At 45.7% G+C, this 15,024-nt stretch overlaps 1 protein-coding gene across 3 annotated transcripts in view; it reads left to right on the top strand.

The window, feature by feature from the left end:
* Eif2b3 (eukaryotic translation initiation factor 2B subunit gamma) overlaps positions 1-7,713 on the top strand; it is a 70,631-nt gene extending 62,918 nt beyond the window's left edge. For all 3 annotated transcript variants that reach the window (XM_021160234.3, XM_029476762.2, XM_029476763.2), the window contains 2 exons: positions 2,467-2,570; positions 7,552-7,713. In XM_021160234.3, coding sequence (XP_021015893.1) covers positions 2,467-2,570; positions 7,552-7,604 — 157 coding nt within the window. In that variant the 3' untranslated portion in view covers positions 7,605-7,713. The remainder of the gene's footprint in view (positions 1-2,466; positions 2,571-7,551) is intronic.
* Positions 7,714-15,024: the final 7,311 nt, after the last annotated feature.

The raw sequence follows: 15,024 nt of genomic DNA, 5'->3' as shown, positions 1-15,024 counted from the left end.
TCTAATTAAATACATAAGGTTCTCATCCTGGACCTACTAAAAAATACTGGAGAAGGCCAAGACAAAAGATGTTCTTGTTTTTAACATTGATTTTTAAAATTGTGTGTGTGTGTGTGTGTGTCTGTGTATATGTGTCTGTGTGTGCCTGTGTGCGTGCTGTACCCATGGCAGGGGCAGCGTTGGGATAGGGGCATATAGAGGTCAGAGGACAATTTTCTGGAACCAGCTCTCTTCTACTTTTACATGGGTTTTGGGAATTGAACTCGGGTCTCCAGGGTTTCACAGTAAGTGAAACACTGGACCACCTCAATGGCTCTGCCCAGGTGATTTTTCAGATAAAACAGCTAGATTCGTCAAAACTCACTCGTTACTGTAATATATGGAGTTTTTAGCATAGTGCCTGGCCTGTATGTGTAATAAATGCTGGTGATGGTTTTCAAAAAGACCTTTTCTGCCAAGCATGTTGAGCCCTCTTAATACCAGCCCTTGGTAGATATCTGAGTTTGAGGCCAGCCAAACTATACTATCAAAATGAGTTTCAGGACAACCAGGGCTTATGTAGTCCCAAAAAAAAAAAAAAAGTAAAGACGTTTTCTGGCTGGTGAGATGGCTCAGCAGGTAATAACTTGCTGTACAAGCCTGGGGGCCTCCACATGGCCCATCCAAATAAAGTTTTAAATTAATAGTAAATTAAAAACAAATAATCGGGGCTGGTGAGATGGCTCAGTGGATAAGAGCACCGACTGCTCTTCCTGAGTTCAAATCCCAGCAACGACATGGTGGCTTACAACCATCCATAATAAGATCTGATGCCCTCTTCTGGAGCGCCTGAAGACAGCTACAATATACTTACATGTAATAATAAATCTATGGGCCAGAGTGAGCATAGGTCTTGAGCTCAGTTCCCAGCAACCACATGATGGCTCACAACCATCTGTACAGCTACAGTGTACTCATATACATTAAATAAATAAATAAATCTTTAAAAACAACAACAACAAATGAGCAGCCAGGTGGTGGTTGTTCACACCTATAACCACAGCACCTGGGAGGCAGAGTCAGGCAGATCTCTGAGTTTGAGGTCAGCCTGGTCTGTAGAGTGAGTTCCCAGACAGCCAGGGCTACACAGGAAAACCCTGTCTTTAAAGATAAATAGTTAGTAAGTAAATAAATAAATAAATCTAGAAAACAAACAATTTAGAATGTATACACACTTCTAACAAGTACTGTTTTGTTTAACTAGAGTCTGTGATAGGAGCTATGGGAGTCCATTGCTTCCACACTTGAACAGAAAGACTCTTAATTTCTGGGCCTCAATGACTCTTGTCCTATTATCCTGATAAGAAGGTGTGATGAGCCTACAGACCAGCCTCAGTCTCCACCCCTACACCAACCAAGGAGAATTTGAATGGAACTGACACCCCAAGGACCTGGGTACCTAGAGAACTGAAGTCAAGCTAGGAACCTGGCATAGTGGCACACAGTACTTGAGAGGCAGAGACACATAGATCTCTGTGAGTTTGAGGCCACTACATAGTGTCTTCCAGATAGCCAGAATCCATCATGCAAAAAGAAAAACTCTCAAAAGCTGGCCCCTAACCCCTACACACATACTGTAGCACATGTGTGCCCCCTCCACACACACACACACACATAGATATATAATAAATTTTAGAAAGTTTAAAAAAAGAACTTGGGCTGGTGAGATGGCTCAGTGGGTAAGAGCACCCGACTGCTCTTCCGAAGGTCAGGAATTCAAGTCCCAGCAACCACATGGTGGCTCACAACCATCCGTAATGAGATCTGACTCCCTCTTCTGGAGTGTCTGAGGACAGCTTATGTGTACTTACATATAATAAATAAATTAAATAAATAAATAAATAAATAAAATTTAAAAAGGACTTGATTGCTAAGGTGTTTACATGCACCCATAATCCTAGCACTTGGTAGGTAGAGGATCGAGTCTGACGTCATAGAGCGGTGGTGGTGCACATTTTTATTCCCAGTACTCAGGAATCAGAGGCAGGCAGATCCCTGAGTTCGAGGATAAGCCAGGGCTACACAGAGAGACCCTATCTCCAAAAACCAAGAGTTCCAGGTCATTCCTGGCTACATGGTGAGTTCAAAGCCAGCTTGCCTCAAAAACAGAAAACCGGGCACATCATTTAGTGGTAAAGGGTTTGTCTGACGTGTCTAATATTCCGGATTCAGTTCCCATTACCTAAAGAGGAAGAAGAGAGGGAGGTGTCAAATAAGGACTTGGAAAAATCATTATGAATGTAGCCCTACTCTGAAATTCTCTAAGCCGAGTTCTCCCTTTGCGCCACTCTGTCCTCCAATAATAACTTGAGTCATGTAGCCACCGGTAGGACTGACCAGCAGTTCTCAGCCTACAGAAAAGCTTGAACTTCCTGGCTGGTTTTGTGTCGAGGCCCGGGGTCCTCTAACGTGGCTGCTGTATTACAGGAGCAGCATCCACGGCAGCGTCATCTGCAACAACGCAGTGATCGAGACGGGCGCAGAGATCAAGGACTGTCTGGTTGGAAGTGGTCAGAGGATTGAAGCCAAAGGTAACCAAGTTAGGATTCGTGGAAGCCGTTCTGTCTATCACCTTAGCACAGATAAAGCTTCGTTGGCAAGCTACAACATGTTTACATTGCAAGTGAAAACATAGGCCTGTAGTCATCTCTGGAGAGCAGCTGGTGTAATTATCAAGTTTTAAAACTTTGGTTTAGTCCTATTTCTAGGGCTATAACTAATCATTTTTCTCATAGGTGTATACAACTATGCTATCAAAAAACTGAAAATATAGCCGGGCATGGTGGCGCACGCCTTTAATCCCAGCACATGGGAGGCAGAGGCAGGCGAATTTCTGAGTTCGAGGCTAGCCAGGGCTACACAGAAAAACCCTGTCTCAAAAAAACAAACAAAAAAAAAAAAAATGAAAATATAACAATAGCTATTGTCCAGACTCACACCAATACTTTATATTTGCTTCTGGGCATGACAGAGGCAGCCAGTAATACAGCACTGGTTCTGGAATGTGCTATGGCCTCCTGAATTGCTCCTCTGATTTGTTTTGTGTGTGTGTGTGTTGTTTAGGGGGTTTTTGTTGTTGGTTTTGGAGTTTTTTTGGCTTGGTTTTTGTTGGGTTGGGTTGGGTTGATTTCTGTTTTTCAAAACAGAATTTCTCTTTTTCTGTGTAGCTCTGGCTGTCCTGGAACTCACTCTGTAGACCAGGCTGGCCTTGAACTCACAGAGATCCACCTGCCTCTGCCTCCCAAGTGCTGGGGTTAAAAGCATGCACTTCCATTGCCTAGTGTGTGTTGTTTGTTTTAAGCAGAGCAAACAAATTTATTACAGGAGAGTAAGGAGGAACTCCAGAGAGGAATCCTTGTCTGTTTTTTAAGGAAGGTGATTCCCCTGGACTTCATATGGCAAAGGGGTTAGCAGGTCTCCAGGCATAACCTGGAGAACCATTCTCAGCTGCTTAGAAGTGTGGCTCTAAGCTGTGCTTTAAGCTTACTGTGCTATACAACATGTAAAAAGACTGGTGGAAATCATAACATCTGTATGACTATTGCACGAGTGTGCGTGCATATCTTGCAGCTCTGGTAGTTACTGTAGTTCACGGGGCTCACAGCTGTGTAGGACTGTTGATGAAACTGTGAAGTGGGGACTGGGAGGGAGGGTGGCAGCAGTCAGATATGAAGTGAGTAGATAAATTCATGGGTAGCAAAGCTGTTGAACTTTTCCCCTTCGCAGCCTACCTAGCACCTTCTGTGTAGTGCTAGTACTGTGATAGCTAGCCATCAGGGAAAGATTCCTGGTCAGTAACAACGTGATTATTCTGTGTACTAGGACCAAAATGTATGGTGTTTTCAGCACTAGAGTCTTACCGTCAGTTCTAGTGAGCAACCAAGAGCAGTAGCAAATAGCCTGCTGGGGTGGAGGGTATTATTGATTTGTTTGTTTATTAGTATCTGAGTATGTTGACACATGCCTTTCATTCCAGCATTCAGGAGGCAGGAGCAGACAGATCTCTCTGAACTGGAGAATTCATACAGTGAATGCTAAGCCACCCAGGGCTACAACCTAGTGAAATCTTATCTCCAAAGGGTCTAGAGAGATGCTCTGCAGCTTAACACTTGCCATTCTTGTAGAGGACTTACACTCAGTTCCCAGCACCCACGTAGCAGCTCACGTCTGCCTGTAACTCTAGTTCCAGGAGATCTGATGCCTCTTCTGGTTTCTGTGGTTACGCAGTGCACATGCATACATTTAGGCATGCTATGAAATTAATTTAATTTGATGAATAAAGTCCAGCCAGGCATGGTGGCACATACTTGGAAAGCAAAGAGATTAGGAATTGTCTTAGGGTTTCCATTGCTGTAAAGAGACACCGTAACCAAGGCAACTCTTATAATGGACAACATTTAGTTGGGACTGACTTACAGGTTCTGAGATTCAGTCCATTATCATGGCAGCATCCAACAGGCATGGTGCAGAAGGAGCTGAGAGTTCTGCATCTTGTTCCAAAGGCAAATGGGAGAAGACTGGCTTCCAGGCAGCTAGGAGAAGGGTCTCAAAGCCCAAAACCCACAGTGACACACTTCCTACAACCAGGCCACATCTACTCCAACCAGGCCACACCTCCTAATAGTGCCACTCCCTAGACCAAGCATACTCAAATCACCACAGGAATGTAGGGCCATTTTCCTCTCTTAATGTGTTCTAGGTCAGCCTAAGCTATAAAATAAATCGTAGCACTGGAGACCAGTTTTCAGGGGGCTGGAGAGACAGCTCAGTGAGTAAAGTACTTCCTGTGTGAGTGTTAGAACCTGAGTTCAGATCTCCAGCACCCATGTAAAGGCTGAGCATGGTGACAGTCATCTGTAATGCCAGCACTGCGGCACAGAAACAGGCAGATCCAGGTTTGTTAGCTAGCCAGTCTAGCTAAGAAGGCAAACTGCAAGTTCATTGAGAGACCCTGTCCTGAAAACTAAGATGGGAGCACCAGACATAGTGGCTCACTCCTTTAATCCTAGGAGACAGGCTAGCCAGAGAAGCATAGTGAGACTGTCAATAAAAAAAATTAAATTAAAATAATAACAACAATAATAAGGTGACTTCTAACTAGCCTCCCTTTGCTAGCACTACTTACATAGCCATCCTCAGCTCCTCTCTTAACAGCACTGGGCCTCACACCTACCGTGCACTCTGTCACTGAGCTGCACACCCCCAGCCCCCAGCCTAGGGACATTATTACACCTGACTCTTCTTACCCCAGCTGAGCACTCCCAGGGTTCTGCAAAATTCCTGGCAGCCAAGTTTGAGTGCCTGCTCAAGCAGTAGATGGCCAAGGTTGACAGAAAAAGCAGGGAGACTAGCGGGATGCTTCAATGACATGCTACATAGTATCAGCGACAAAGTTTGGACCTCCTCTCCCTTGATCATAGTGATGAGTAGGCCTGGTAAACTCAGGATCTTGACCCAGTTACATAGATCAAGTCCTGGTTAGTAAGAATTCTTCCCGATTTCAACAGTGCCGCCTTTCATTTGTAGCATGATGAGTCTGTCACATTAGCTTTCTCCCTCAGTTACCGTACTCCATTGTAGCCTTTGGGGATCTCTATATTTATTTGTGTTGAGGTTAAGTGCAGCTGTGTGCCACAGATCACGTGTGGAGGTCAAAGGACAACGTTCAGAACTTGGTTATCTCTTCCCACCGTGTTTCTGAGGTGGGGCTCTGTTGTTTTTACCAGACTGTACTAGCTAGCTGACCCGCAAACTTCCAGTTGGTTCTCCTGTTTCTACCTACCATCTTGCAGCAGGGAATGCTAGGATTACAGACAAAAGCTACCGCATGTGGCTTTTGACATGGATTCCAGGGACCAAAACCAGGTCCTCAAATCCTCAGGCTTATGTGTTTATCAGCCTTGAACGGCAGGCGCACTCTCCCTGCTGAGCTGCTGTGCCCACTTGGAGATCTGGTCCTGATTCTAACCCAGAGTTTTCCTCCTTCCATCTCACTTCAGTTTCTCATGTCAGGACTCTAGCATCTCACAGCATCTCAGGAAACAACCAAACACCATAGAGAAAGAGAGACTACATTCACATATTGTTATAATTCATATTATTGTCAGTTGTTAGTCTCTGGGTCTGAGACTAACAGACCCAGATACTTTATAGGTTTTTTTTTGGTTTTTTGGGTTTTTTTTTTCTCTTTTAAGAGAGGGTCTTAGTTAGTCTGAGACTAACAGACCCAGATACTTTATAGGTTTTTTTTTGGTTTTTTGGGTTTTTTTTTTCTCTTTTAAGAGAGGGTCTTAGTTAGCCTAGGCTGACCTTGAACTCACTAAAGTACCGGAGGATGGCTTTAAACTCTTTTTTTACTTTTTTTTTCTTTTTTGGTTTTTCGAGACAGGGTTTCTCTATGTAGTCTTGGCTGTCCTGGAACTCACTTTGTAGATCAGGCTGACCTCGAACTCAGAAATCCACTGCCTCTGCCTCCCGAGTGCTGGGATTAAAGGTGTGTGCCACCACGCCCAGCAGCTTTAAACTCTTCATCCTCCTGCCTCCACTGCTTGCATGCTGGGGTTACAGGTTTGTGTTACCACGCTCAACCTCTGATGGAAGGTACTTCACAGATTGGAGTGAGCTGACCCGTCAGAAAGTAGTCTGACTCCTTTATTACAGATATGTATTTATTACAGATATGTATTTATAGGGGGAAGGGAGGCTGGAGAGATGGCTTAGAGGTTAAGAGCACTGACTGCTCTTCCAGAGGTCCTGAGTTCAATTCCCAGCAACCACATGGTTGTAATGGGATCTGATGCCCTCTTCTGGTGTGTCTGTGAAGACAGCTACAGTGTACTCACATATATAAAATAAATTAAAAAAAAAAAGATGGGTGGTGGTGGTGTGTGCCTTTAATCCCAGCACTCGGGAGGCAGAGGCAGGTGGATTTCTGAGTTCGAGGCCAGCCTGGTCTGCAAAGTGAGTCCCAGGACAGCCAGGGCTACACAGAGAAACCCTGTCTCAAAAAACTAAAATAAAATATATATATATATATATATATATATATATATATATATATATGTATGTATATGTATATGTATATCTATATAGGCTGTTACTGGCTGACCCTTCCTTATTTTAGTTCTTTTTTTTTTTCTTTTTTGAGAGAGGGTCTTAGGTAGCCTAGGCTGACCTTGAACTCACTAAGTACCAGAGGATGGCTTTAAACTTTTGTAGCTGGCTCAGAGAGAGAATTGTCGGACAGCCAGGGGAAAAACAAAACAAAACACTGGATATATAGGTTTGCTTGGGGAGACACTGTTCATCTTTTAATGATGCTCTACACGCCATACTCTTGCCATGTAAGTTTCTATGAACCAGGGATATAGAGTCAGCTCCATCCTCGTGGGGGAAGATGCTCTCTCGTAAGCTCTTTTGAAGGGAACATTGTCATCTCTAGAAGCAGCTGGTTTTAGAGTGATACCATTTGCTGCCCATTCGCTGAGACCTCTCTCTTTTTTTTTTCCGTAGCTAAACGAATGAACGAGGTGATCGTGGGGAATGACCAGCTCATGGAGATCTGAACCCTAACAAGCCCGACCCCTTCCTTTGGGCCTCAAACTACAGATGCTGCCTGGCCCACCTGTTTGACTCTGTATTTATTTTTCAATAAAGAAGAATTTCCAGGCTGTAGGTGTGGCTCAGTGGTAGAGTGCTTGCCTAGCATGCACAAGGCCCTAGGTTCCAGCCCTGCACTGGAAACAAAACTAAAAGAAAAACAGATTTTCAAAAGCACAGACAGCACAGTCCCACGTTCGCGGCATGTGGGCTCCAGGTATAATGGTGTGTGTTGTGGATTGTGTAGAGTCTACAGAGAACAACGGGATACTGTGCACACAGTGGCTAGGTCTCCTATGCCAAGGTTCACAGACAGGAAGCAGCTGTCCAGTGGCGCCTCTAAAGATTACCTTCTGATGGGTCAGCTCACCCCAATCTGTGAAGTACCTTCCATCTGAGGTTGAGCGTGGTAACACAAACCTGTAACCCCAGCATGCAAGCAGTGGAGGTAGGAGGATCAAGAGTTTAAAGCCATCCTCTGGTACTTAGTGAGTTCAAGGTCAGCCTAGGCTACCTAAGACAGAGACAGGGTTTCTCTGTGTAGCCCTGGCTGTCCTGGGACTCACTTTGTAGACCAGGCTGGCCTCAAACTCAGAAATCTGCCTGCCTCTGCCTCCCGAGTGCTGGGATTAAAGGTGTGTGCCACCACGCCCGGCACCATAATAAATATTTTTTTTTTTTTTTTTTTTTTTTAGGTTTTTCGAGACAGGGTTTCTCTGTATAGCCCTGGCTGTCCTGGCACTCACTTTGTAGACCAGGCTGGCCTCGAACTCAGAAATCCGCCTGCCTCTGCCTCCCGAGTGCTGGGATTAAAGGCGTGCGCCACCACGCCCGGCTAAATATTTTTTTAAAAGGATCTTTCATCTGAAAGTTCTGACCCTAACCAGGCTTTCTGGACACTTAGAGTCTGGGTTCAAGTATCCGCCAGGACTCACTATCTCTGTCCAGTAGCTTCGTACAGGTATTTAGCACCTGCTACCACCCTGTCCCTCACCCTAGAGATTCACTCTGACTCTCTACCCTCTTCTCTAACTCAGCCCTTAGCCCTTAGAGGCTCTTCAGGCAAACTGAAGGAAGCCCCTGGCTAGAGAACAGCCTTTCCCCATGGGCTTTCATGGAGGCAAGAGCTAGAATCTAAGGTGGTGTTGTGAGCCAAGCCTAGTCCATCTGTTCCACACCCTTGGTGATGCCTGCTCAGCCGGGTAAGGAGGAGCCAGGAACCAGTACCGAAGAGGCTTGAAAGTCTTCCTGACTCTTCTCTAGGTGCATCCTTTTTGTCCTAATTATATAGGCACTGCGTCAGATAATTGAAGAATGAGGTTTCTCTATTCACAGCCCCCTGGAGTCTTATCCCCTTCCAGATGCTGCCCTTGTCTCTCCTTGCAAGGCTTTTCTGGCCTGCAGGTGTTTAGTGGAAGATAAAAGTGACTCCTGGGGTAAGATTTCACCTCCTAGGATTATCAAAGTAAAAGTTTCTCTTGATGTCCTCGCTGTGGGTGGCAGTAATTATAATAAGGCATAGTTTGAAATACTGGTTTCTATGTTGCTTCAAAATTCTCCAGACAACTCAAGTTCACTTGAGCAATCTTGCCTGATTGTATGTTGGTCTCATTGAACTTGTAAGAGAGATGAGCCTGCCTACCCCGGGGGAGCCCCACCTCCAGCCAGCCTCGAGAGCTCCGACTTCCTCCCCATTCCTCCCCGTGCTTAGGCCTGGACGCTTGCTTTCACCAAATGGCCTAGCAGTAGTAGTTGACCGTGTGGGACTGAGGGAGAGCGATAACAAGCTGTGACAGTGCCCACGATGGTTCCCATGGAACTAGAATTAAACTTGTGGGGTTTTTCACCAGGTCTGGTGGCACAACCCAGTCATCCCAGCACTCTGAGGAGGAGCCAGGAAGATCAGGAGTTCATGGTTAGCCTCGGCTATGTAGGGAGTTTGAGACCAGCCTGGGCTAAATGAAACCCTGTCTTAAAAAAGAAAAAAAGCCAGACACATAGTGGCGCATCCCTTGAATCCCAGCATTTGAGAAGCAGTAAGACTGACCTTTATTTTTTTATTTTCATTTCTTCTGTTGGTGTGTGCATGTGCCTGCAGAAAGCAGAAGAGGGTGTAGGAGCCCCTGGACCTAAAGCTACAAGCAGTGCTTGTTCTGGGTCCTCTAGAGGAGCAGCAAGTACTCTTACCCACGGCGCCATCCCCGGCCCCCAGACTGAGTGCTTTTCAAAGGCCCTTCCTTATTCTCAGCCTCCATCCCTTTCTCAGAGCTCCGAGGCCATCCAAAGTCTCATACCACAAGGAACAGGGGTAAAGCTTGGTAGATGTGCGAAAGTGAAGTGGCCACAGAGCAACGCTAAACTGTCCCAGACCCCTGTGCTTCCTCCTTCCCATCTTTCCCTGCTACAGCCTCAGCCCCGACTGGAGCTGTGGACCTCTCTCCCCTGCCTTTCCAGGTCACAAGTCTGTCACACTGCACTCCATGGAGGAAAGAAGAGCCGAGGGAAGCCTTAAGTTTGAATCCCAGTTCAGGACACTGTTGACGTTGTCTTAGCAACTCCTGGATGCTTTGTTTTTCTTCTGGGTGCACAGTCTAGCAGTAGGCAGAAGCCATTTTTAAATTTCCCTTTGATAGCTGCAGATGGGTTATGTCTGCAGTGTAGCAAGCATTGAATGTCCACCAGCCCACCAGCCAGGAAGGTGGTGCTGATCATAGCCTGCCCTGCTTTTCTCAGTGACGTTTGAGAAAGTAAATAAAGGAAGAGAGGATGAAGGCAGCCTTCAGGGAAGCATCTGAGAAGGTGCTAACATAAAAAATAAATACACCTGAAGTCAGTCTTGATGGTATACATACATACTCCTTCAATCCTAGCGCTCAGGAGGCAGAGGCAGAAAAGAAAAGAAGGGAGAGAAAACGCACGCCTGTGCAAGCTTGCCAGATCAGAAAACTTCAGGGCTACTCCTGCAGGAACCACCTCTCTCAGCATCTCATTCCTGCCTGCTGACAAGGCTTTAAGCCTGTGTCAACACTGCCCTACAAGTTCCTTCCCAACGTGATACTTTCAGGGAGTACACTCCACCTACACCCATCCCTACCTTTAAGGATAAGGTAGGTAAACTAGACTTTTATAGGCTACTTTCTAAGTAGTCCAGTGTGTGTATGGGTGCCTGTAATCCCAGCACTTAACAGCTGAAGTGGGAAGATGCCTTGAGTCCAGGAGTGGATGAGCATGGGTAATGTAGGAAGACTCCTCGGCAGAAACAAAAACAAAACACTAACTAGTTTTCTGTGCCTGTGGGAAGGACCACCCAGATAGAAAGTTGGGAGAGCTCTAAGATGGAGCCGAGCCTGAGAGAAAGAGGTAGAAGCAGAGCATATTTTGTACTGGAGGCCAGAATGGCCTGGCCTTGACCTGAAGTACATGTAAGATAATGAACTGCATCTTTGGTACCAAAAGCCTCTCTCGCCATGCTCACGTGAAGGGCTACTCTCTGACTTCTGGTTGCACCCCCTGGCACTAGACTGATAGCTGCTATTGCTCTAAAACTGCCAAATGGGAAAATGCAAACACAGCAGGCTTGTCACCCAAGACTAATAGGCCTTGTTCCTTCCTCTCTATATCATGGTCATGCCCTCTGCCTGGCCTAGATGACGAAGAGAGGGAAAGTCATGGTTAGAAGTCTGAAGAAGCCAGGCGGTGGTGGCATACGCCTTTAATCCCAGCACTTGGGAGGCAGAGACAGATGGATTTCTGAGTTCGAGGCCAGCCTGGTCTACAGAGTGAGTTCCAGGACAACCAGGGCTATACAGAGAAACCCTGTCTGGAAAAAACAAAACAAAACAAAAAAAAGTAATAGGTTTTTAAGTCTGAAGAAATAAATACAGTAACAGAAGGACTGTCCTGACTCACATTGATCATCCCCCGAAGCCTCAGCCCTCACCTTCTCCCACAGTGTGTGTGTGTGTGTGTGTGTGTGTGTGTGTGTGTTCTACCTTGACGCACTATTCTCGACAACGTATATTATTATCTCATTTAATCCTATATTAGGCTAGACTTGTAGCCCAGTTAATAGATTACTTACCTAATATGTAGGAAGCCCTAAGTTCAAATCCCCAGGACTACATAAACTACATGTATTGGTATACACTTGTGATCCCAATACTTGGGAGGTAGGCCAGCAAGATCAAAAGTCAATAAAAGAAAAGATTTAAAAGGACAAAAAGCTAACAGTCTTTAATCTCAGCACTTAAGAAGCAGAGACAGGTAGATCTCTATGTCTTCGAGGTCAGCCTGATCTACATGAGTTTCAGGACATCCAGGACTACACAAACCCTGTCTCAAAACAAAACGAAACAAAACAAGATAGCAGACCTTGAATTGTATTTAGATCATTCCTCCCCCCTTTCCCTTCTTGTTCCATCTTGAGTATCCCTGGATGACCCAGATCAGTAATTATCTCTGTAATCTCTGGGCTCCCCTCAGGCTAAGAACTCTTAACAAACAAACAAAACCAGACGCAGGCTTGCTGCATCATTGTTGGTGCACACAGAGACAGGCCTGCGGCATCGTTGGTGCACAGCTTTAGTCCCAGCACTCAGGAGGCAGAGGCAGGCAGATCTCTGAGGCCAGCCTGGTCTGCAGAGCAAGTTCCATGACAGCCAGAGCTACACTGGGAATCCCTGTCTTTAAAACACAAAAAGAAAAAATGGCTTACAACCCCAGAGCTCAGCAAAGGCGTGGGCTTGCATAGCCCACAAATCAGTAATTAAGAGTTAATCCTTGGAGTCCGTTGTTTTCTCCTCGTATTCTTTGGGAATGTCCTGGGTTTGGGCCCGAATGCGAACCCACATCCGGTAGAGGCAACGGAGAAGCCCCCTGTTCAAAGGGAAGTGGCTTCTTTGTCTGATCCCTGGTAATTACCTGTTTTAGCTTTGCACTCTGGAAGTTTTGTTTGTTTGTTTTCAAGACTCACTGTGTAGCCAGAATATATTCTTGAACTCACTCTGTAGACCAGGCTGGTCTTAAATTCACAGAGACCCGCCTGCCTCTGCCTCCCAAGTGCAGGAATTAAATGTGTGCACCACCGTGCTCAACTAGGAAGTCTTTGTTGAGGGAAATAAAAGCCATGGAGAGAAGGACAAGGGCATGTACTACCCCTGCAGAAAACCCAAGTTCAGTTTCCAGCACCCACCTCAGAGATCTACTTGTAACTCCAGCTCCCGGAGAACGTGATGCCCCTGGTCTCCACAGACACCTGCACTCATGTGTACATGCCCACACACAAACACACCTTTGGCCATTCTGGAGACTCAAGTAGCCAGAAGGCAACAATCCTAGACTGGGAAGGCTAGAAAGGATAGAGCAGTTCCTTCTCCTCTGGTTGGAAGGATCAGCAAGAGGTTTCTCAGTGGATAGATAGGCTCTTTCCGAAGAGGCCATAGAAAGCCCCAGTGTGGTTACTCAACACCAGTAACCCCCTACTCCAGGCCAACCTTAGCTGCATAGTGAATCCGTACATCAAAGGCCAAGCCAAGTAGATAGTGGTGGCGCATGTCTTTAATCCTAGCACTCAAGAGGCAAATACATCTTTGTGAATTCAAAGCCAGCCTGGTCTACAGAGCTACTCCCAGGACTGACTACACAAAGAAACTACTCAAGAAAGAAAGAAAGAAAGAAAGAAAGAAAGAAAGAAAGAAAGAAAGAAAGAAAGAAAGAAAGAAAGAAAGAGAGAGGGAGAGGAAGGAAGGAAGGAAGGAAGGAAGGAAGGAAGGAAGGAAGGAAGGAGAGAGAGAGAAAAACCCAAGCCAAGTGTAATGGTGCATGCCTATAATCTCAAGACATGGGAGGCTGAGGCACATCTCAACTGCATATAATCATCTTTTTAAAAAATAAAAGACTAGAGGGGCTGGAGAGATGGCTCAGTGGTTAAGAGCACCGACTGCTCTTCCAAAGGTCCTGAGTTCAAATCCCAGCACCCACATGGTGGCTCACAACCATCCGTAATGAGATCTGACGCCCTCTTCTGGTGCATCTGAAGACAGCTACAGTGTACTTAGATATAATAATAAATAAATCTTTAAAAAAAAAAAAGACTAGGACTTTGCCACAATTGGCAATTGATGGCAGCAGTCAGCTGAGCTGGAAATGGAAGCAGAATCCAGGCTGAAATGATGACACACCTGTCTCCATGACCCTTAGCTTGGAGAATCTGGAAAGAAAGAGCTCAAGAAATGTCAAATTTGTCCTGGCGTTATAATGCCATGCAGCGCTTATTCTAGGCAATTCCCTGCCTTTATAGCCCCAAGATTGCTACAGGGGTCTAGAGAGCCCACTTCAGAGCTGTTTCCATTTCCAGGCTTGCTAAGGGTACACGTTCTCTGCAGTGCACTTCCTCCATTACAGACAGGAGAATATCATGTACACAGGGTGCACTTTATCCCATTACAAACGGGAGAATACCGTGTACACAGGCTTCCTTTCTCATTTTCATACTACCTTTACTTATATGTATATGCCTGAGAGTCTGTATATGAAGCGTGTGCCTGTGCGTGTACGTGTGCGTGTGTATGTATGTGTGTGTGTATACACTTGCCCTCAGAGGCCAGGTGTTGAATCCCCTGGCGCTGGAGTTATAGGCAGCTGTGAACTCCCCTTTGTGGATGCTGGAAGCCAAACCCAGGTCCTCTGCAAAAACAAAAGGTGGCCTTAACTGCTGAGCTCTCTTTCCAGGCCCAAGGCTTCCTTTCCTGCCCAGGTGCCACTTAGCCACAGAGTAGCAGTGTTGTAGACAGACACATTCATTCCTCCTACACTGCCCACCCCTTAAACCAACTGGGGAACCCTTAGGATGAAGCCCTGGAGCTGATGATGTTAATTTGCACAAGTTCTCAACAAGTTTGGCCGTATGTAGCAAGGCCAAAACCATATTCATGCTTTTTGACCCAAACAACCCCATTTCTGGGAATCTGTCCTGAGCACATTCTACAAATGATTGATGAGGGACTGTGTAGTAATATAAAATATTTATGATATAATGATTAAGAAGTCTGGAAGAATTGAGCAAGAGGCTAGCCAGATGTGATAGCAGTATCAGAACAACAGATTTATTGAAGTTTTTTTTTTTTTTCCCCAAAAAACTGTATTTTGTTTCTGAGGCAGAATTGTTCTAGGTAGCCCTGGCTGTTCCAGAACTCTCTATGTAGACCATGCTGAGACCTGGAATTCACAAGAAATGGGCCTGCCACTGCCCGGCTCCTTTCCCAAACGGTCTGTATGAGGAGACCGACTTTTACCCTCAGATGACCGATCAGAATTTAACAGTCAGGAGCACAGAAATAGCACAGTCACTTGGAAAAGCAACATGTTTCCCAATGTTGTACATAAATT

The sequence above is a fragment of the Mus caroli genome, unplaced genomic scaffold, assembly GCF_978045245.1.
Source record: "Mus caroli unplaced genomic scaffold, Mus_caroli_1 scaffold_6, whole genome shotgun sequence".
NCBI lineage: Eukaryota > Metazoa > Chordata > Mammalia > Rodentia > Muridae > Mus > Mus caroli.
This window is presented reverse-complemented; position numbering and strand designations above follow the sequence as displayed.